The following is a 22074-nucleotide window of genomic DNA, read 5'->3' on the forward strand; positions in this document are numbered from 1 at the left end:
TCTTATAGCAACTTTTTTCAGTGAATGTTTAGGGAAAGTTTAAGTGAAACTCTTTAGTTGCAAAGTCCTTTTTCCCAAATGGCATTTGCTGAGAACTGAGTTGCCAAAGTTTTATTGACATCCAAACCATTTACTTGCTTAACCAGCAACCTCTGAGCAAAAAAATTCTTCCATATTTATATATATCTGTTAAGAGAAGTTTAGAAATACATGTTTGTCTAGATGAAAGTACAGGGTGCTTAACGGGTTTCTTTTGGTTTTCCTTCTCCCGCCTTGGCTTGTAGGTATAATGTATTGGGTTGGCCAAAAAGTTCGTTCGGGTTTTTGTACGCGCTTACGGAAAACCCGAACGAACTTTTTGGCCAACCCAATAAACGCAGTAACTTAAAGGCTAAGACCTAACCTCGTGATATTGTTGTGTGTGCCATTTAATGCCATCACTGACCTGGGATGCTGTTAATCGGGACTCAGATTCTCTCACCGGGGAAGATTCCCTGATTGATGGCTCTCTGCTTTCTAACCCTACTACTGACCTTCTGGAAGAATTTGCCCCCATAGCGATCTCTGCTCCGGCCCATAAAGGTAAATGCTTTCCTCTTCTTGGGCCCACATGTATCCTTAGCGGAGAAAAACTGAGCAACTCCTGAGAATTTTCCTTGACAAAAGGCTTTGCTAGTGAAGTTTTTTAACCACCTCCTTAAGTGGAAAACTTGAGTTTGTACCCTTAGCCCCTGTGTTAAAGTTCCTCTCAGTAAGAATATTGAATCAGGCTGGGACAACAGACTGTGGAGATGTTGCTTTCTGGCAGTCACCTGGAATGCAGATATTCCATGCTTTCTATTAAAGACAGAGCTACATACCTTGGCAGTCAGCTCAGGGTTGAGTTGACTGTCCACTAACTGACTATAATTAGATATTTGTTGGCCTTAGAACTTAAAACTGTTTCATTAAATCAGATTTAAAGTTTTTTGATAGTGATCACTACAATAAAGAAAAAAGCATCATTCTTCAAAAGTCAGTCTCAAAGATTGAACTCGTAAAAGTTTTGAATTTTAGTTAACCTTTGAGTCATGATTAATTACTGGATTTCTCTTTCTAATCTACTGTTTCCATTTCTTAGTCTTGGGTTAATACTGGTTTGAAATTCTGAGGGACAGAGGTAGCTTGAATTGAGTGCTATTCAGTGAGTAGTTCGTGAGAGTGACAGGCACTATGCCTGGCTTACCGTAGGCAGGCATTCACTAAACTTTCTGGGCCTAGATAGTGAACGTGGTTTTCTGGAAGGAGCAAATACATATTAAAGGAACCGCTTGTAAGTCCTTTCTGAAGGAAATTTAGGAAGGAAGCCTCCCTGAGATGACTAAAAAATAATTAGCCTTTGGTTTGCAATGGTAATAGCTGAGTTTTTGTTTTTACCCTTAATAGCATTAAAATGACCATGTTTTTATAGAGCATGTAGAAAGAAGTCACCTATTTAGCCAATTATGTCTGACAGGAGTGTGTCAGCAGCAATGAGTAATTACAGAGAAACATCACTTGCAAAATAGGTGCTCAGCTAGCACTTGCTTGTAGAATGGAGAACTTCTAGTAAACTTCAGCTTGAAATCTCAGTGCATGTGATCTTCTGCCCCAACATTACTGGGGCATCAGTGTTTGAATGTCTTTTTTCCCAATCACAGGGCAGTGAGTTCTTTCAGAAGTATTCTGTTTGCCTTGTATACACTGGTTACTTCTTAAAGGGTGACTGATTATCTCCACGCTGCCCTTGTTTTTTGAGTGTTTCTGGATATTGTTAGTCCGGCCTCTGTTTGCTCAATAAAGAAGATAAATGACTAAATCCCGTGCCTTTGTGAATTACTGACGGTGAAGAGATATCTCACAATAACTACATTAATGGCCTTATAAAGGCAGGGAGAATTCTTCCTATAACACTTCTCCCTTCTCGTTTATGGAAGTCTTAACATGGCCAGCTCTGAAGCAGTTTTTTCTATTTCCCCAAGTTTTCCAGCTTTACTACTTTTATTTCAACTCAGGAAAATAAGCATTTTCATCTTTAAAAACAACAGTGATTGTACAGTTGGGAACTGTGTGCCTATTATGTATTCTCTCATTTGCTAATCTCTACCTCTGTTGTTTCTGCTTGTGTACTTGCATTCTGTATTAAGCTGCAGAAGATAGTAATCTCATCTCAGGTTTTGATGTCCCTGAGGGCTCGGACAAGGTGGCAGAAGATGAGTTTGACCCTATTCCTGTATTGATAACCAAAAACCCACAAGGTAAGAAAGAGAGGATGGGGAAAAGAGAAGTGTTTGACATCAGCTCTCTTCAAAATAGTAATGTACCTAATCTACAAGGTGTGTGTGGGGGAGGAAGCATCAACATTTAACGAAGGAAATTGGGGGTAATAACAATCATTATGGGCTGGACCAGTGTAGATAGATGGAGACACAGGTAAAGGTACTAATATAGGTATCTTAAAGCATGACCATGGTGTTTATTTAGAGAGAAGAAAAGTAATATTTGACTAAAAGTAATAGTTTGACTAAAAGCTGGTTTTTACAAAGTGTCAAGCTAAAAAGAAAGTGATCTTCAGTCAATGGAAACCTGAAGATATATATATAAAAAAAAAAACAACGCACAGGATATTTCTTATCATGATTAGAACAATCTGTAATAAATATTCTTCCCAAAGAGATTAACAATGGTACTTTGATATCATTTGCATCTTTTGGACATTTGTGGAGCATGCTTTTTCTTCTTTGTTGTTTTAAAATCATTTGACCATGCCGTAAAACACTGAATTGCCCTAAGACCATATATATATACATATATATATGTATATATATATATACACACACATATATATATATACACACATATACACACATATATATACATATATATATATATATATATATAGGTGTTATTTACATTTATTTATTTATTTATTTTCTACACTCAAAAACCCAAAGCTGTTTTGTTTTTTTTTTAACATCTTTATTGGAGTATAATTGCTTTACAGTGTTGTGTTAGTTTCTGCTGTATAACAAAGTGAATCAGCTATACTTATACACATATTCCCATATCCCCTCCCTCTTGCATCTCCCTCCCACCCTCCCTATCCCACCCCCCATCTATATATTTTTAAAGCATGTTTTTATTACAGTAGTCTTAATAACCAATTCCTCCCCAAATCAGAAATCACGGATTTTTACTTTACAGGGAAATGAGTTGATGTTATCAGGAAGTTAGTGTACAGCCAGCAGTTCTCAGGCAGAATAGATATTCATTTGAAAATAGCATCCTCTTTGCAAGGTCTCCTGCCTACAGTAGGGTATGCACACAGTGCTTGAACGTTTGGTGGGAGGTGGTGGATCGCTAATTTATATGTTTAAAAATTAACATCTAAGAGTTTGCAAAATGTAAATTGTTGTTTCTCTAGGGTGTTTTGGTTTGTTGTGTTTCTCCTTTGCTTGTTCTGCACATCTAAACCCTAACCCTCTGTGTTTTGTACTGAATTCCTATCTCTCCACTTCCAGGTGGGCACTCTAGAAACAGCAGTGGGAGCTCTGAGTCCAGTCTTCCCAACCTAGCCAGGTCTTTACTGCTGGTGGATCAGCTCATAGACCTGTAGCCGTGACCCAGTAGCAGATGCAGTTCTGTAACCTTCATACCGTAATATACATTTTCATTACAGAGTTAAAAGAAAATGATTTTTTTTTAATCTGCAAATAAGGGGCTTCTAGCCCTAATCTCCTACTACCCCTTGCCTTCTCCCATAGAGATGATAAGGAAAGAAAATCACTTTGGCCCTCCAGATACTCCTTGGCCAGCTCCTCTCTGTTAGTTTGCTGTGTTTTCTCATTACCCTTCTTCAATAGCATTATCTTAAATCAAACGCTAGATGCCATGAGCTTCACCTCTGCTGGAATCGACTCCACCAAAAGCTTAACTGTAACTGAAACTAGTGAATTGACACCTTTGTCTCATTCTTGCTAGGAATGGCCTCCCAAATCAATCCTCCCAACCCCATCTCCTTTGGCCAGTTGCTGATGAATGTGTTTCTCTGTTTTTGCTTTTTATGCTGCTGCATTATCATGAGGACATGGCTTCTTCAGTTGGTCTTAACTCGAGGTAGTAACCTGGAGATGGGTGCGTGGTTTAAGAGAGGGTAAAACTGACTGATGGTGTATGTTTGGAAAGAGAAATTGAGCCCAGCTCTAGCCAACCAACTTTGACCTTGTTTGATCGTAGACTTAGCCAAGGGATTTCACACCCCATGCAACCTGCCCAGCATTCGTCCAGCACTCTGGCTTCCATTGAACCGTGATTTCTCAGATCTGGAGACATGACTGCAAGTACTTGAGATCCTTGGATAAAATGTGTACATTATATAAATTCCAAGTATTGCCATTCCTTTTCGTGTTAACTGTCCCAAGCCGGGATCTCAGAATTAGACCAAAACCAGACAGTGGTGGTAATATGATACCTTTTATTAGAAGACTTTTCATGGGGGGGTGGATGGGGGAGGGGAAGGAATTGTAGCAGAAACAGATGTATTTTTCTTGTGATTTTTATTTTGAATCAAATATTGTAAATTGTGTATAAATGAAGACGCTGAATAGTTCTGTTTCCACTTGGCGTTTCAAGTCCGATATCAGGTGTCTGTACAGGGTTTTGATCTCTTTCCCTTGTATAACTAACTACGCAGCAATCCTACAGTGTAACATATGGAATCATTTTGAGTAGACTTGTGTGTTGCTATAAGCTTTCAGCAGGTCCTCTGTCTTTGTAGAATAAGCATGTTGTTTATTTTCAGATAATCAGAAATAAGTATGCTGACACACTAGGCACAGTTTGACTTGGGCTACTTACCTTTCTTTCTCTCTGATGTTTGAATTGAAGGATGCAGCCAATGAAATATGTTCAGTTGGTTTCCTTGGCATCCTAGATTTAAAAAAACAAAACAAACCATAGTTTCTCACTAACCTTAGAATATTGTTCATAAAATAAATAAAGGCCCCTGCACTGATGTGACAACATGACTCATGGTCACCCTCTGTATATGTCCTTACTCACCGAAGTATATTTTTTTCCTTACATGCAAAGCAGTTTTATAAAATCACCCTTTTGAAAGAGGTAGGCACAGAGAACCCCATTTGGTTCTCTTCCTTGAGTGCCATTTTCATGGTCAGAAGGGAACCTCTTAGTTGATCAGATTTGTACCAATAAAATTCCAGGTCCATTTGCTCATTTCCCTGTCTAGCACTTTTGTTTCTTCTTCTTCACGTTTGCTCTTTAAGGGGGAAAAAAAGAAAGCTGAACAGCAACAACCGCCTGCAAAACCCTGTACCTTGGAGGTCAGGCTTTGACCCCAGCAATGTGAGAACAGCCTTTGAAAGGTATCAGAGGAAAAGTCGGAACCTTTCAGTCTTCCTTCTGACTTTAAGTACTTCCGTGTCAGCTGAAACTAGACACACTAAGTACAGGCCTCTGTTAGGATAATGGGTCATTTCCAAAATTGAGGGAGGCACAACCTACCTGCTGAGGGTTAAAAAAGATATCCTCGGGCTTCCCTGGTGGCGCAGTGGTTGAGAGTCCGCCTGCCAATGCAGGGGACACGGGTTCGTGCCCTGATCTGGGAAGATCCCACGTGCTGCGGAGCGGCTGGGCCCGTGAGCCATGGCCGCTGAGCCTGCGCGTCCGGAGCCTGTGCTCCGCAACGGGAGAGGCCACAACAGTGAGAGGCCCGCGTACCGCAAAAAAAAAAAGATATCCTCGAAGAGCTCTCCATGATTGGAGAGCAGTGAAAATGGGACTTGGTTTGCCCCTTTATGGACAGGAATATTACTGACGATCAAAATGGTATTCTTTTTCCCAGACATAGAAAGAATATATAAACTAATGAAAGAGATGTTTATTTTTAAATAAGAATAATGTTTTATGCTTATGTTTTCCAGTTTGATTTTTTTTCATATATACATGTTAGAAATATATTGAAATATCTAGTTTCTCAATTTAATTGAAACCACGAAGAGTACAGTTTAGAAATTAGGTAAGTGTCTCTAAATTATTCCTTTCATGTATTACCCGTAATCACATTGAGATATATTATCTAGTCATTTGGCTCAATAAAGCTTAATGGAGAATGTTAATGAAAATGAATAGACTAGAAACGAGAGAGACTGGGTGGAGGAAGCCTGAGGGGGATAATGACATGAAATTATCTTGAGTTTATTCTCTAGGAGTAGGGCTTCAAAGGAGAGAACTATTTTTCTGCTAAAGAAGACATGTGAGTGACTTGATAAAAGGGACCTCTTTAGTTTATAGCATCATCCTTGAGCTAAAAGGGTTTATTTGAGATGAGTATAGTATGCTAATAATTGATAGAACTTTGAAACTGTAGACTGAGCTACAAGAGGGACCTTAGAGATTATTCTAGTCCATCCACTTCATTTCACAGATGTGGGACCTAAAGCAGGTGGTGGGAGAAGAGACCCGGGCAGGACAGGCCACCTGGGAGCTTGTCCTGACCTTTGCCAGTCCCTGGCCTAGTGGGGCTTCAGCAGGGGCTTCACTTCTTAGGGCTGCTCCTTACTGACAATGATGGGTTTGGACTAGATGGTTTTTAAGGTTACAGAATTCTAGGGTTCTAAGTATTTATTATGATGCTTCAGCAGGACTATGAAGGAGTTATATAATCCTGATGTTCTTCAGTTATCTTCTGTAGCTCTTACTATTACTGTAGCAGTATTTACATTTTAGAGAATTACAATGGGCTTTCACTAACCCGGGTTGCTCTCTCTCTTGGTTATCTGAAGAGACCCGTAAATCATCACAGAGTGTTGGACATAGATTTCCCTTTTTTTTAATATTACACACACGTATCTACCTATTCCAACAAAACAGTATCAGAAGATTTCAATTTTTTAAAACTGTATAATTGAGGACCTGCCATTTAAAAATGGACAAATAACTGTAAGCATATGTTTCTGATTTGCTTTTATTCCGACTGTGCAAAAGTAGTACCTGTACCAGAAAACATCACCAATTGGATTTTTTTCCCTTTACAGCATTCAGATAACTAGATCACCAAATTCGAGTCCCAGTGTTTTTAAAAGCACAGCCCTCAGAGGAGATAAGCTTTAAATGGACACTTCTAAATGTGATTATAATTAATGATTTCTTTAGCAGACGTATCAGAGTTGTGATACCTAATTGAGTGTTCCCTTCAAAGGCATCTGGTTTTACTTGGGAAACATACTTATTCAAATGATGCTGCCACCATTTATGTTATTTTTGAAACTTCTCTCCTTAGAAATATTCAATACTATCAAGAAAGATAGTAAAATATAAGAAAATCAGTTGTATTATCTAATTAGTATCGCTTTCAGCATCTGAAAGTAGTATGCTCTCTTTCTTGATCTTTTCCTACCACTCTTGGTTCTAAATAACATTTAGATGTTTCCAAAAAGCAAAATCACTCGCCTAAGCTGAAGAGTGGTTACTATTGAAGATAGTAAGAAGAATGAATAATTCACTGAAGATTCCCAGAGAGGACCTTATAATGGAATGTGACAGCAATCAGTCTTAACTTCCTTAATATTCTGAATAAGGGAACTTATACGATTTCGCCTGTCTTTAGTATGGTTTGGAAAATTGAAAGATAGGGGTTTTAAAATACCTCTGAAAGAGGTTGTCACTTTGTTCAGTGTCATTTGATACTGGACTTGGCTCTTCCCAAATTAGAATTATAGAACTTGGATTGCTAGTAATTATAGGGGAACAAATCCAGGAAAAGAACCTGTTTTTCTCAAGATGAAATATTAGCTTTGTTTCTAATCCTTTTTTCGGGGTCTCCTGAGATAAATGATTCAAAGCAACACAACCTCTCCCCCCCGACCGCCCAGGTCAGGAACAGTTCTGCCTTCAGTAGTGCTGGGGGAAGGAGGAGACTTTTGGGGTTGACTTCAGCCCAGAGGTATGGAGGCATATGAATTCAGCTGAACAGATGCACATTGTAGAGAACTTCGGCCAAAATAAAGTCTCCCATGCCGATGTTTGTCTATAGTTCCAGGAGTCTTAGCTTTCTCAGTCTGTAAGATTCAGGATTCTGTAGCCATGAACTTAGACTTTGGGGATAAAAATGACAGGATTGCCCAAAGTACTGAATTAAGCAGATTAGAGGCTGCCAGGCAGAACAGAGAAACTATTAGATGGATACTTAAAATGGTACCTTTACTGAAACGCTCCAGATATTACAAAGCCATCTTTTATTCCTCTCAAGAGACTGTAATTTTACCAGCACAAAGTTATTAGCCTTTTCCTTTTCCCCACTAGTAATGTTCCTAGAGTTGAATGTGCTTGGATTTCTTGAGTCAGAATGAATCCCAGATGGCCTCCATTTCAAATAATCTGTAACAAGATACTATTTTGTTTCTCTTGGGTTTCCTTTCACTGTGATGGGGGAGAGAGGTTCTTTGGACAATGCTGATCTGTGCAGCAGCATGGTAGTTGCTAGAATGGAAGATATCTTCCTGGTTCCCACTCTGATGTAGTCTTGCCCTAGGAGTATTCTCTGCCCTGTCGCACACGCCCTCATCACACGGATGTGTATTCACCACAGACCTTTATCCTGTCCTCCCAAGAAGACAAAGCAAACAGAGGTACATGAAGCTATCTTATACAGAAAAATGTGAAATTTGAACTTTGCTACCCAAGTATTGTATAAAAAACAAGTCTGTAAACAAGTTTCTTATGTAAACATACAGGAAAATAAAGACTTTTATCTGTTAAAACAGGAGCATGATGTTCAGAGCTATAAATAAATAACTTACAGTAGCTGCTCTTTTCCTGATCTGAAAACCCACTTTTGCAAAAAGGATTTAAACACATTGTTGAGTGACCATAAGCACCTGTGCACAAGGAAAGTGCAGACACATATGAGAGATGTGCAGAGGACATTTTAATGAGTCATGGCTACCCCGGCTTCATCTGCGGTCATAGAGAGTAAAACCCCTGTGAGCCTGCATTTGATATGACCAGACATGGAGCTGTAAAAGGGAGCACAGATTTGCAGCTACCCTCCTCTAATTTAATCTTTAATGTACCCAGGCCAATTTAATTAAACATTTTATGTTGGCAACGGCAGTTTTATGCCCAGGGAGAAATCTCTCTCGTTTAATTGCTCTGTTGGCTTGAGAGACCCAGCGCCTCTAGCCAGTGTTGTCCCCCATCAAATATCTTATTCGCCAGGCGTGGGTTTTAATGCAACTCCACAGCATATGGTAGAACCCAGTGCTTAATTTTATTATCTAAGCAAAAGGTCATGGAAATTACTAGTTTGATGTACATCTCCTGATTCCCTGATTCAGCTCTGAGAGTGTGAATTTCATTTGGTGCTACATTTCTGAAGTTCTTGTAAAGGGTATTTTGCTTTCTATTTGCTAACTATATGAGAAGGTTTCCCAATACTCCCAAGATTTCACCTTCAGTTTGGGGCAAGAATTATGTCTTTGACACTCCCTATAACTGTTATTTCTCTTTATAGTTTGGGAGAAAGTAAAATTCTGGTCACGCATGATATATGGCACTCAGGAATATCCAGCCTGCAATTTAAGTCTTCAGATTTTCATTCTTTTTTAGGAAACATGGCCCTCACTGTCCATCAGATAAAATTTCCAGGGTAAACCTATTCTAAATTATTCAGCACTTTGGGTTGCTTTGGAAATTAATAGGGAATTGGTGAGGAGAGTTGCCAAAGCATCAGATACTTTTGAGGATGCCTTCTTTCTGAAGCATATAAGCTGTTACTGAAATCGACATTAATTTGCAGCCCCAAAATAGACTAAAATGGAGTTATTCCTAGTGGAAGTGTCAAAAAGTGTGCTTAACCTTAACCTGGCACACAGTCCTACATCAGAGCAAGAAAAAGAAGTGTGTTTTGACTTCTTGCTTAACTTAATGTGCTAAAGCAAAATGAAAAGAGACATGACTTAATTTGAGGAAATTAGAACAAAATGCCCTACCTTAAGCTTCCTGATAAGGAAGACCCTTATGCTTGATAAGGGAGACCCTGACCCTGTGAGGCCAGGTCCCAGGTTTAAGCCCAACGCCCCCGCATCACTTCCCACCCCTACCCCAAGAACAACTGCCTAGCTTTATTGAGTTTTCTAGTCACAGGGCATCTGCTCTGCATGCCGTTGGTTTCCAAAGGAACTGGGCCAAGGCACTGAGGTTAAATTAGTATAAATCTTTCATTGCTAGTAGGCAGACTGCTTCCAACATGTTTTTCTGACAGTACAAGGCTATATTCATATACAGGGACTGTTCACCCTGAAAATACATGCTTTCCCTCCCTGCAATAACACACGCATATTCAAAAAAAAAAAACCCTCTAACTGCCAACAAGATTTAATGTCTATCTTCTGTTTACAGTTATTTAGACTCTGTCCTTCTCTTGACTGCTTTGTTTCTTGTGCTGCCACCACCAAAATTCCCTGAGGGAATGTGGATGTCTGCGTGCCCCATACCCACTGCGTGTCTTTGTTCTCCAGAACGCCAGGCTTGGAGGGTTACAAAGGGTGGTTGCTCTCAGCCTTGGTCATACTGCACCTCCTCTAAAAGGAATGGAAAGGTTAAGAGATCTGGCCTTCAAGGGAAAATCCTTTAAAGGTGCTTTTCCAATCCTATAGAGCAGATTCATGTTCAAAGACAGAGACGGAATAGGTCTGGCCTTGTTTTGAAGGACTGGAGACTAGTTCTCCTTTCAAACTTGATGTTATAGTATTTTTGTGACTATATATAAATTTTTAAAAGTTGTCGCAATTTTAGGTGTGATTTTTCCTATTCATCATGAAGGTCATAGAATATGCTCTGAGTTGGCAGATTTACAGTTGACTTGATCAAGAACTCACTTTTAACGTAAGTAATTTAGATAGGTTAGGAATGCCCTTCTAGCCTGTCTGACTCTGCACGTGGGTACCCCTGCTTGGTACTTTACAGCTCTCACAATGTACTCTAACACTGCAGGCATCCGAGATGCCCTGCGTTCTATAGGTAGCTGCTTTTTGGAGGTCTGTGCACACAATTTGATTTGACTACGTTCCATTTAAATTTCCCCAGAGCACTAGCTTCAGTCAAACGAGTGCTCATTTTCATTATTGGTTCCCATGGTGGCCAGAGTTGGTCATGACTAAATTTGCCAGTTTTCTCCTAAGAGATATTTTGCTCTCCCACAGAACCACATCAGCTTCTAGGGTGGTTTTGGAAGATGAGAAGTCATGACTTAATTTGGGGAACTAAAAACTGTCCAACTGATAACTGTGTTAGAAAGCAGTTCAAGGAGTTTTGGGGGCCATTCGTACCACTTTGCTCAGCAAATCTTATCTTGGAAAACTTCTCTGCCCCATTTCATTTGAATTTCCCCACAGACATCATCATCTGGGAATCACTGTGACAGATCTCACATCGATATACTTGCCTGAGAGATTAGAATTATGTCTTTCCACATATATTGCAAAGGAGAAGGTGTTCTGTTTATTTCCTGTCCCCTGACTAACGCTTTCCTATCACCATATGGGTGCACATACTAAAGTTATAATGCAAGGAAACATTTATCCTCTTCATATACTATTCAGAAAGCCATTTGGCACCAGTACAGAATTTAACTTAAAGACTGTAATTTGGAATTCACCAAATACATTCAGAGTTCTAGAAAGAGAAATAAAAATGGTGGCGGGGTGGGGGGGGACCCACCTTTTTTGTTTCTGAAAACAATATTTAAGGTCAGAACTGTTTAAAAAGAAGCACTGCTAAAAAGTTACAGGATTCAGAGAAACATAGTATTTTTGTACAGTGTCTTCTAAAATGTTCAGATCTCTCTCTACGTCTCTTTACAATGTAATGCCTCTAAGTAACTGGTTTCCCAATAAATTGATTTTGATGTTGCTTCTGCTGTGTTCTGTGTGATTAATTCAAGCAGAAACTTTAGCAGGGGAAAATTGTTAGCAGAAGTTTCTACTACCTAATGGTTTGCTTAGAAGGGGAGAGGGTAACGTGGGGAGGGGATGATTGAATTTCCGCTGTACAGAGGTTCTGAGTCATCTATAAGAGTCCAAAGCATGGTACCTGTAATTTCTTACCCTGGTGGGTTGGGAAACCCATGATGACATGATATCTCTACCCCCAGCCACGCTTTTCTCTGGATTCTTCTTGCTTAGTTACATATGCCTTTTTCCTGCCCTCTTGCTAACATGTGCCCAATGACATACTTCCAACCTGCTAATATTTCTTGGAAGGTAAGCTCTCTTGCATTCTGATAATTGTCTATTTGATTTTAAAAGCCAGAGCACCCTGAGGCACCTCTACCTAGATAAAAATAGATTCGTTTATTAGAGTTTGCAAATACTTCTGTAATTACCTGTGCATTTTACTCCTTCTGCTTAAAGAACTTTATGATGGATTCATTTAAGCAGAGGAGATCTTTGCTAACTTAGAAGACTGAAAACAAAATTCCAGGGCAACTCTAGCTGAAGGTGATTGATTTAATATGATTTTGATTATGTCTCCTCCCCTTAGAAAGTGCCTTCAGTATTCATATTTGAGGCACTCTTGTGCTCTTTGAATAGTACTTATGATGTAAATCATCAAGTAATTTTGCATTTATCAAGCAGCCACGTTCTCCTGCTTTGGCGGGGGGGAGGTTCCATCCTCAGTTACAGGCAGTGTGGAGCAGATGACCACATGTCGCATCTGATTTGAGTTTGTCCCCAGACAGTATTTCTGCATCAGCCAGAACTGTCATGGTGGATGTGGAGATGAGTGACTGGGTTTGTTTTCATTCCATCCTGAGCCAGCACCAGGTAGAGCAGGTGTCAGTGCCTGGCCCCGTGCGTAGGAGCATTGCATAGTTACGCTGAATGTCTTTGTGCCTAACATCTTCATCTCCTTTCCTGCACATCGTGCCTATCGTGTTCCGAAATGTGAGACCGTGATTGGTTGTGTTCCAGTTTGTGTGCAGTTTCCTTGCCTGACTTTTCTTTTTCTGTTTTTCCTTTTCCATTTTCAACATCTATTATTTGGTTCCACAATGTTTCTGCCACGGGTTGACCATTAAATGTTCCAAGGAGAGTTGAATGGACCTGTGCATTAATTCTGCGTTTTGTGCTTTTCTAGGTATCCAGAGAGAGCCCAATCCCTATCCTGTAATAACTGTAGAGCACTTTAAAGAATCAACGGGTTTTAAAGACCTTCCCCTGTATCCAGACCCCTCCAGAGTACCTGGAATGAAAACTCAGAACAATTTAGAATATGACTACTTGGCCCGAGATGGCCCTTCCAGCAACAGCTCGTTCCACAGCAGTGAAGAGGAAGGGACCGACCTCGAGGGGGACATGCTGGACTGCAGTGGGTCTCGACCTCTCCTCTTGGAGTCGTCAGAAGAGGATGAGAGCTGCAGGCCTCCGCAGGGGAAGCTGGGAGGAGCCACTCCCTTCACTCAGCCAGAAGTCTCTCCTGAGCAAGCCAAGGCAGCGCAAGGTGGAAGAAAGAACCAGTTCGGAGCCCTCACGCAGCCAACCGCTGATGGACTCGGTGAGCCAGATGTTTTCGCCACTGCTCCCTTCAGGAGCTCGAGGGTTCCCGCGGATGACGTGGACATTTTCACCAAAGCCCCATTTGTCTGCAAGGGCGGCGTGGCTCCTTCCCAGCCAGAGGAGGCGGACGTGTTCTTGAGAGCTCCTTTCACTAAGAAGAAAAGCATGGAGGAGTTAACCATTGCCCAGAGCGCCTCCCCAGAGTCTCCTGCGCAGCCCGGTCTCCTCCGTCAGACCAATGACATCCCTCTGCTCCCGGGCCTTGATCGAGCCGTGCATCCCTCTGTCCGAGCTCAGTATTCCATGGCTGGTTTTGCCCAACCGTCTAACCACCCCTCCCATTCTGTACAAGCAGCAGACCATCTTGACAGCGTCTCTCCCAGGGGCACCTCTCTGGAATCTGGCGCCCATCCTAATGACAGAAACAAAGGACCTCAGCCCCAGAAAGAATCTGTCTCAGGCCCCGTGGCTGGCAAACCATTCCGCCCCCAGTCTTTATCCAAATATTCCCGTCACTATAGCCCAGAAGATGAGCCAAGTCCAGAAGCCCAGCCCATCGCTGCCTACAAAATTGTTTCGCAAACCAATAAGCAGTCGATAGCTGGCTCTGTTTCCATCACATCCCTTTCCTCCAGGACTACGGAGCTGCCAGCTGCTGATCCTTTTGCTTTAGCGCCCTTTCCTTCGAAATCAGGCAAGCAGAAACCTTAGGAGCCATACCTGAGCCTTAGGCCTCTGTCTCTACCCCACCCTTAACACCCACCACATCACTCCCAGCTGAGCCTTCCTAAGAAGAAATATTGACATATCAATTATTATCTTTCAGTTCCATGAGTCAGCAGGAATTCTTCAGTCAGCAAACTCAGTCGAGGTGATAACTTAGTTGAAACTCCTTTAAGTTATGCTCAATTCTTTTGTTTATATTGATTTCTGGACTTCCAGGCATTTCCATCTCCATCTCCACCCAGAGCTCTGCTTTTTGTTGTTTGCCTAGAAACTGTTTAAGTCTAGAACTACTTCCCAGTAAATCCAGAAATAACTTCCCAAAGGGGCCATGTTATTGCTAGTTTGACTCCTGTAGTTCCTGTTCTGAGTCATGTCTATCAAGGAATCAAGATGAGTTCCTCCCGGACTTGGTTTCATACTCTTGAAAAGGGTATATTTCAGGAAAGAAAACCAGATAAAAATTCTACACATCAAAAGGAAGTGTAATCCCGCAGATACGCATCATTCCTGTGAAGCCGGCAGCTCTAGAAGGATTCTCTGGATCTGAGTCTGTGCAAGCCACACTGGTCCTCGTGCATGAGTGTCTGTGGGTGTGTGACGTGTGTCAGATCCTTTCCTTTGTAGATATGCAAACAGATATCTATGCTCGTGTCTAATAGTGTTGAGCCTTCCCCATGTGCACACTTTAAAAATTCGTGTGAGCGCACAGCTGTGTGTGTGCATGTCTGTGTGCACAGGAAACATTCTTCCTTTAGCTAAACCCTGTCCCACCTCGCGTACCTCCACAATCACTCATTTGCTGACATTGGTCTCCTGACCTAACTGACTTGAACCCTGTTTTTATTGAGTTCTTTTCTCATGGCAAAATTGAATTCATTGGAATGTATAGGAAAATCCTGTTGGAACTGAAGTTTCTAAGTAGATTTTTTTTTTCCCTCTGGAATTTGCTATGAACAAATTCCATTTACACAGGCTTGAAAAATTAATTATCCTTATACAGTTCCCCCTCAGAACAATAGAAAAGAGCACAATGTTACAGTTCCAAACACTGGGTTTGTGGTCTAAGTAATTTTAAAAAGTACTTAAAAACCTTAGGTCTGAGCACTCCATGCTGTCAATAGGAAATTAATTAATCATGAGACTAGGCTACAAACTAGATTTGCTTGTTTGTTTTTCCACACCCTTGTCACCTTTGTCTACTGCTTCTTGAGGAAATAGAAATCTGAGACATGTAAATAAGTTTGGGAGAAAGGAAAAGAGCTGAACCAGCCAGCCATGAAAACCTTTCAATTCTCTGTCCCCTTGGATGCTAAAGTAGGTCAGATAGGTGCCTCACTTGTGTTTTTGAAATGTCTTGTATTTCTGGAAAGATCTGACTTATTCTTGGCTGTTTTCATACCCTTTATTATTAGTGCCTTGAAATGAAACTTATGTCTCAGTGGGAAGATTTCTGCTGAAGATGTTCAATTTCCTATTTCAACTTGAAAGCTTCCTGTGACTTGTAGTAAATGTTAGTGATTTCTCCATTAGCTGGAGATGTTGGGAGAGTTGCTTACCAACCCAGATTAATGAATTAAGGATTATGGGAAATTTGTCCAAGAATCAAGCCTGAATGCCAAACTCAACTGCAGTTAAGTGTCACACTTTTAAATTTGAAGTTCAGGGATCTTGGCAGTAAAATATGAACAGACACTTTTCAAGACATTTTCTAGTTTAGTCTCCACCTATTTCAGCTGTCCAGGTTAAAAGATAAATTTAAATAATAGGTACTGGATCAGGGCTCCTAGCAATGATTTTCCAACTGAGGTTTCAGCAGTGCTGGTCCTTCACTTTTATGGATGTTAAATGTTCGTTGGGCTTTTCTCCCAATGATCATTTCTGAATTTTCTGTGTAACAGTGGATGTAGAATCATCTTTCCATTTGAATAGTTTTGGCTAACAGGTGTGGAACTTAGCACCCCAAGCTCTTCCCTTGCCTTTATCAATTAAAGCCTTCACGTGCAGGAGTGAAAAGGATGGGAATATTCAAGGAGAGTTCTCACCCAGAAACTCTTAAAGCAGAAGGTCATTCTAATTCACCAGAGGTGTTCAGGATTACCTCTGTAACAGTCCTGCAAAATGACTTTCCTTTGGTTATTTGATCACTCCCCTTCTGATATTTTAGTTCTCAAGGTGAAAATCAATAAAATCTTGGTAATTTTATTACATAATTGAATCATTTGTCAAGCTGTGCTTGTAATCCTTTTTTATTCTCACTGGAGACCTATGATGGCTGGAGACTCTAAATACCTTTTTTGAACAAGAAATGAATATAAACACATGCAGATTACTTTTGTGGTGTTCTTACTGAATGATGCATGAAAATTTTAGGACTATCGGATTACATTAATTATTAGTTAATAACTAGTGAACTCTGCGCTGATCTTCTTTGGATCATATAGAGTAAATGTGTCATTTAAAGACACAATGTTCTTGGGACTTCCCTGGCGGTCCAGCGGTTAGGACTCCACACTCCCAGTGCAGGGGGCATGGGTTCAATCCCTGGTCAGGGAACTAAGATCCCGCATGCTGCACGGCGTGGCCAAAAAATAAAAAAATAATAAAGATAAAATGTTCTTGCCAGAGTCCATCCTGAATCTGGAAATCTGGAAAATTTTCGTTTTAAGGGAATCAGGAGTGCTCAGGGCGCTTTGAATTAGTAGCGAATGCATGTTTCCAACAACTACTGCATTAGGTTAACACTAAGGAGAAAAAGAAAACATATAGTCAACAAAATACTGCATTACTTGTTTTAGTTTGTTTTACGTGTTACTTGCTTTACACGTATATGGAATGCAGGAACCTGTGACCTTTCATTTCAGTGGAGCACAATGAGCCAGGGTACATTTAGACATAAAGCATTGACCCGCGGCATGCACTAATGAACTCTTAAAGGATCCACATTAATGGACTAACAGGCACTATTGAATTCATGAAGTTATCTTATGTGTGGTGAAAAATATTTAGCATGTCTGTTTCTTGGGTTCACACACAGATAACCCTTTAGCTCCAAATCCTGGTTAGATTGGAAAATGGAATGAACAAAATCTGACGCTTGAAGCAGATGCAGGGCGGGACCCAAAGAAATCTAGGTCACAAACTCCATTTCGTTTTGGGCCCACTCATTGTTGAGTTGAAAATTTCATATGTGTGGACTGGTATATATGTCTTCACTCGCCCATGTTAGGTCTGAGTTTAACCTGGCAACCTTTGTGAACTGTCAAGAAAAATACCAGTATCTTATTGACCCATTATTTAGTAAGTTTTAGAATACACGTACATCAATGTTTTCAACTATTTGGTGGACGTTTCGCTGACTCAAAAAGTAGCGGATTTCAGTTTTCTTTAAAATAGGTGTAATCACCAGAGTGATTCTGACAATAGAAATTCGATCATGCTGTATTTGCTTCCCTAAGGAAGTTGTCAAAACATAGGTTATATAGTATGTATGCATCCTATCAAATAGGAAATTTTATTATAGGAAACTAGAGAAAGGTGAGATCCAACTCACTCTTTAGCAGGAAGGATACTACCTAAAATGGAGTCCCTTGGGTCCCTTTAATAAAGAAAGATGTTATTCTCTGCTGTGTGTTTGGAATTAAAATTGGAGAACACAGGCCAGTCAAGTTCGGAATTGCTGCTGGTCACACAGATGCAGTTTTCTATGAGAAATTTGGAACCCAGATTATTCTGATGAAAGGTACATAGGAGAGCCTCTGAAGAGACCACAGCTTGTAAGGAGGCAAGAGCTCCTTGTAAATGCCCACAGCCATCCCTGAGTTCTAATCCTCCAATCCTGCTTTCTGGAGTAAACATGAAGATTTTAAATGTAATCATGTAAATTTAAATTCTTGCTTTTTCCAGTGACTGTCGACTACTTGTTTGTTGGTTGGTTTTGTTTGTTTTAACCACCAGAACACTTGCAAACTTGTGAAGTTCACTTAAGGAAGGATTTCAAAACGCTTGAAAATAAAAAGTAGTATCTGGCTGGGAATTGTTTTTGTGTTCTTTTGCTACAAGATAAATTTGCTAGGCTGTGAAAACAACTAGCTGCTCAGCTTCGATGTGGGAATCCACACTGGCAATGTCTTGATTGCCAGGACACCATCTTGCTCTCTGACTTCCTGGTCCTACCAGCCTCATTTGTACCTTGACCTTTATTAGGAAACAGGCCTCCCACATGTGATGCCCAGATCCCATCTTTAAACTGCCAGACACAGGTCTTTCCTGCTTTTTCTCTACCCCTGCAAGTCTTCCTGGCTCACGTTCCTTGTTCATTTCCTCACTTGACATTCCCCTATTATAATCGTACCAATAAGTGGGGAGTGAGAGGTATGACTGAATGAATGATCATGCTAATTTTTATTTGCCTCCCTTGTTACTGTAAACAGTTTTTTCTTAAATTTTAGCCTAGCCTGTGATAATCTCACCACACTGGAATAATTCCAAATAAGAGTGAAATGGCTCACCTTCCCCTTTTCTTATGGACTAGAAGAAAGGATGAAGGAAGGTTGGCAGAAGCCCAGCCTTACTCTGGAGACACAGCCCAAAAACCTCATGCTCTCTACCTTGATCTAACACAGGCCCAGAGTGCCCTAGAATGCAGGGGCAAGTTTATGTTTGAAGGGACTCTAGAGTAGCTTGTAAAAATGGCTAAATGGGGAAATTCCCTGGTGGTCCAGTGGTTAAGACTCTGTGCTTTCACTCCCGTGGGCCCAGGTTCGATCCCTGGTCAGGGAACTAAGATCCCACAAGCCAAAAAAAGAGGCTAAATGTTAACCAGCACACTGGTGGCTTAGTCCAGTATTCCTGTAACTTGTAATTCCATAAGAAATTTAGTCTGAGTTACTTCTCTGCAATCTCAGTATGAGTGAAAGTGTTTTGAGTTTATAATAACAATGTTTTTTTCTTGAAATTAAGTCAATGTCATCTACATTGCATTTAATAGAACCATATATACGTGTTAGAAGGATCTATATGATTCCTTTTGGTAAAGAATTACAGAAGTGGTTTTTTTACCAATGTCAGTTAAAGTGAGATTTTGGGAGTGAGAGAAGACAATATCACCTTCCCACTCTGAAAAGGCAAGTCAGTTGTATCTGAGTCCACCAAAGACTCCTGTTTGAGGAGTGTGATTGGAGTGTGTGTGTGTCTCCTCATGCTTTCTGCCATGGTGTTGAAGACCTCCTAATGAAGGCATCCAAAGAATACCAAGAGGTGACAGTAGGTATTTGAAATGAGTAAATTCAGTTCCGTTAGCCTACCGAGTTAGAACTGGAGTTGTACTGGACAACGGTGAGAGAAAGCAGCCATTGCCTTAGACTCATTTCCACAGTAAGCATGCTCTTCTCATCCACAAGGATAAAACTCAGTAGGGTTTGACCTAAACTCTCATGTGTGGTATTGGGAGGGCAGTAGTGAGCAGAATACTACAAGGCCTGCAATATGTTACTTTGAAAGAGGGAATATTTAACGCCATTTGTTAGGGGATAGGAATGCAATAAAGGCCAAGGACCATGCTCGTTCCATGCAGAAGAGGTGAACGAACTCCTACTGACTATATTTTGAGTTGACTGAATGAGGAGGTCGACCCAGCTGTAAGGAGTGTTGAGGTCATGAGACCTCAGGAAACAATATGTGCATACAATCTCAAGGTCTGTGAACATGAGAAAGGGAAAAAACATTTATAGAGTTAATCTTAACAGTTCTTGCAATACCTCTTTTTTGCAGACTCTTGGGTTTATGTTACTGCACCCTTTGTGTGAGCTATCTTATGTATCTGATAGTTTTTATGAATACTTGTTTGAGTTGTAAACTCCTGTACACTTTATTAAAATGGACCTAATTAAAATAAATGATTTACACTTTGTATTATTTCTTAAGTCAGATCTTCCTAGGATTGAAGGACTCCATAAGCACCTTTCACTTAGTACCAAGCCTAGCTCTACATTTTTAAGTTTCAAAGAGCAACTCTTGGTCGGTTGGTTGATTGGTTGGTTGGTTTCCAATGCTGGCATTGTTATTTCCTGAGACCTGCTTTTCATCTAGATGTTTGTGGAGGCATAAATGAAATAATACAGGATAATGGAGCCATAAGGACTGAGCTGGGAAAATCCCAGAGCTCCCTGCAATGTAAAGTTTCCTGTGAACTTCTAAAATGTGTTATCTGAATGTGACCTGCATTAATATGCAGTCTTCCAAAAAAAAAAAAATCCCTAAAGAGAGACCATAAGAAACTAAAGAGAGAAATCTTTAGTGGAAGTGGATTATACCTAAAAATTTTTAAATCCATACTGTGGGGAAAACCTGCCTGCCTATGTCCTTTCCAAATCTGAGAAAATAACAAAGCTTTAATGAGCTTGACATCCATGATTCAGGAAGAATTGGTAATGGGCTGAGTTCACAGACATGGTGTTCAAAGAAGATCCAGGGATCCAAAGAGCTCTAGTATAAGATGCATGAATAAAGCCAGAGTTGCCTACTTTTTCTGAAGATTTATTTAAGATCTGATTCATCTATCTTTAAATATGTGCCCTACCTAGTTCTACAATGTGAAGTTCTTATGTTTTTTCTATTTCAAGTTCTCATTAGCCAAAAGTAGTCTTCCTTATCGTGACTCAGACTGTTCTGGGGGAAACCCTTTCAGATGCATCACTCCCACTGAGATGCAGGAGAAGCCTTCTGCAGAGGTGGACAGAGCTTACCTGTGGTGACTTATCTCTGCCTTAATTGTAGGGAGAGCCAGAATTAGAAGCTCCAGCTCCCCTGGGGTGGCCTCTCTGCATACAGCCTTTGATGACTCACTTTTGCCAGCCCTGAGACTGGTTGGTAAGAGACCAGCCAGGGAGGAGGTGCCCTTGGATTGTCCCCTAGGTTAGAACCAAGTGGAAGGAACCAGAGCGAGGCCCGGAAAAGCCAAGAATAAATGGTTTAGACCTGTTTCTCTGTATTTGAAGATAAAGATCTTTCCCCTTACATCATGTGTTTTTTCCTTGAGTTTATCTTTCCTCATATTGAAGTATGTCAGCCTACAAGGAAGGAGACCAAGTACTTCTTCAACCTGCTTTTATGTAAGCTTAGCCCAGAGGCCCAAAGGACTCCAAGTATTCCCTTCAGAAGGCAGCCCAATATTCCAGTGCTGAGATTTGGGACCAACGCCATTGCTACATGTGGAATTCTTAAAGTCAGATATTGTGAAATTAGTAGTTCTACCAGATCTCCCATGCGTCATCCTGTTTTTGAGCAGGACCTTTTGACCGCAAGGACATATTTTATTTTTCACTCTTTAGAGAAACCTTACGTTATCTGAGAGGAATGGATCACAATTTTCTCTTAATCAAAAATTAAATATAAACTGTCAGCCTTTTTTCAGTTTATAATGAATACTACTGGTAGACATATTCAAGTAAAATTCAAAACAGCTAAAACTGCACATCAAAAATTGATGGAAGACTGAAATCTTGACATTTTAAATCAAAATTTTGATTCAGGAAATTTGAATTTAGTAGGTATAGTGGCCACAAGAGAACTCAGTAGTAGAAACCGTTGGTAAAATTTGAAATGAACTAAAAATTGACGAATAAATCTCCATTGTAAAATGTATATAGAAAAGGCTGGATTCCAATGAATATAATTACAATAAAATGGAAATACATTGCATAGGAAATTGATCCCTTGTCCATTATTTCCTAGCTGTGTAATCTTGAAACATTAC

General features: G+C 40.4%; 1 protein-coding gene across 4 annotated transcripts in view; it reads left to right on the plus strand.

The window, feature by feature from the left end:
- The window catches only part of AAK1 (AP2 associated kinase 1), a 166609-nt gene extending 151355 nt beyond the window's left edge, over positions 1 to 15254 (plus strand). For 3 of the 4 annotated variants that reach the window (XM_079940688.1, XM_079940689.1, XM_079940690.1), the window contains one exon: positions 13177 to 15254. In XM_079940688.1, the coding sequence (XP_079796814.1) occupies positions 13177 to 14306 (1130 nt within the window). In that variant the 3' untranslated portion in view covers positions 14307 to 15254. Of the gene's footprint in view, positions 1 to 471; positions 583 to 2165; positions 2277 to 3539; positions 4510 to 13176 lie in introns of those variants that run through there. The other variant, XM_079940691.1, reaches the window with a different exon arrangement.
- Positions 15255 to 22074: the final 6820 nt, after the last annotated feature.

The sequence above is a fragment of the Stenella coeruleoalba genome (genome assembly GCF_951394435.1).
Source record: "Stenella coeruleoalba genome assembly, chromosome: 13".
NCBI classification, from domain to species: domain Eukaryota; kingdom Metazoa; phylum Chordata; class Mammalia; order Artiodactyla; family Delphinidae; genus Stenella; species Stenella coeruleoalba.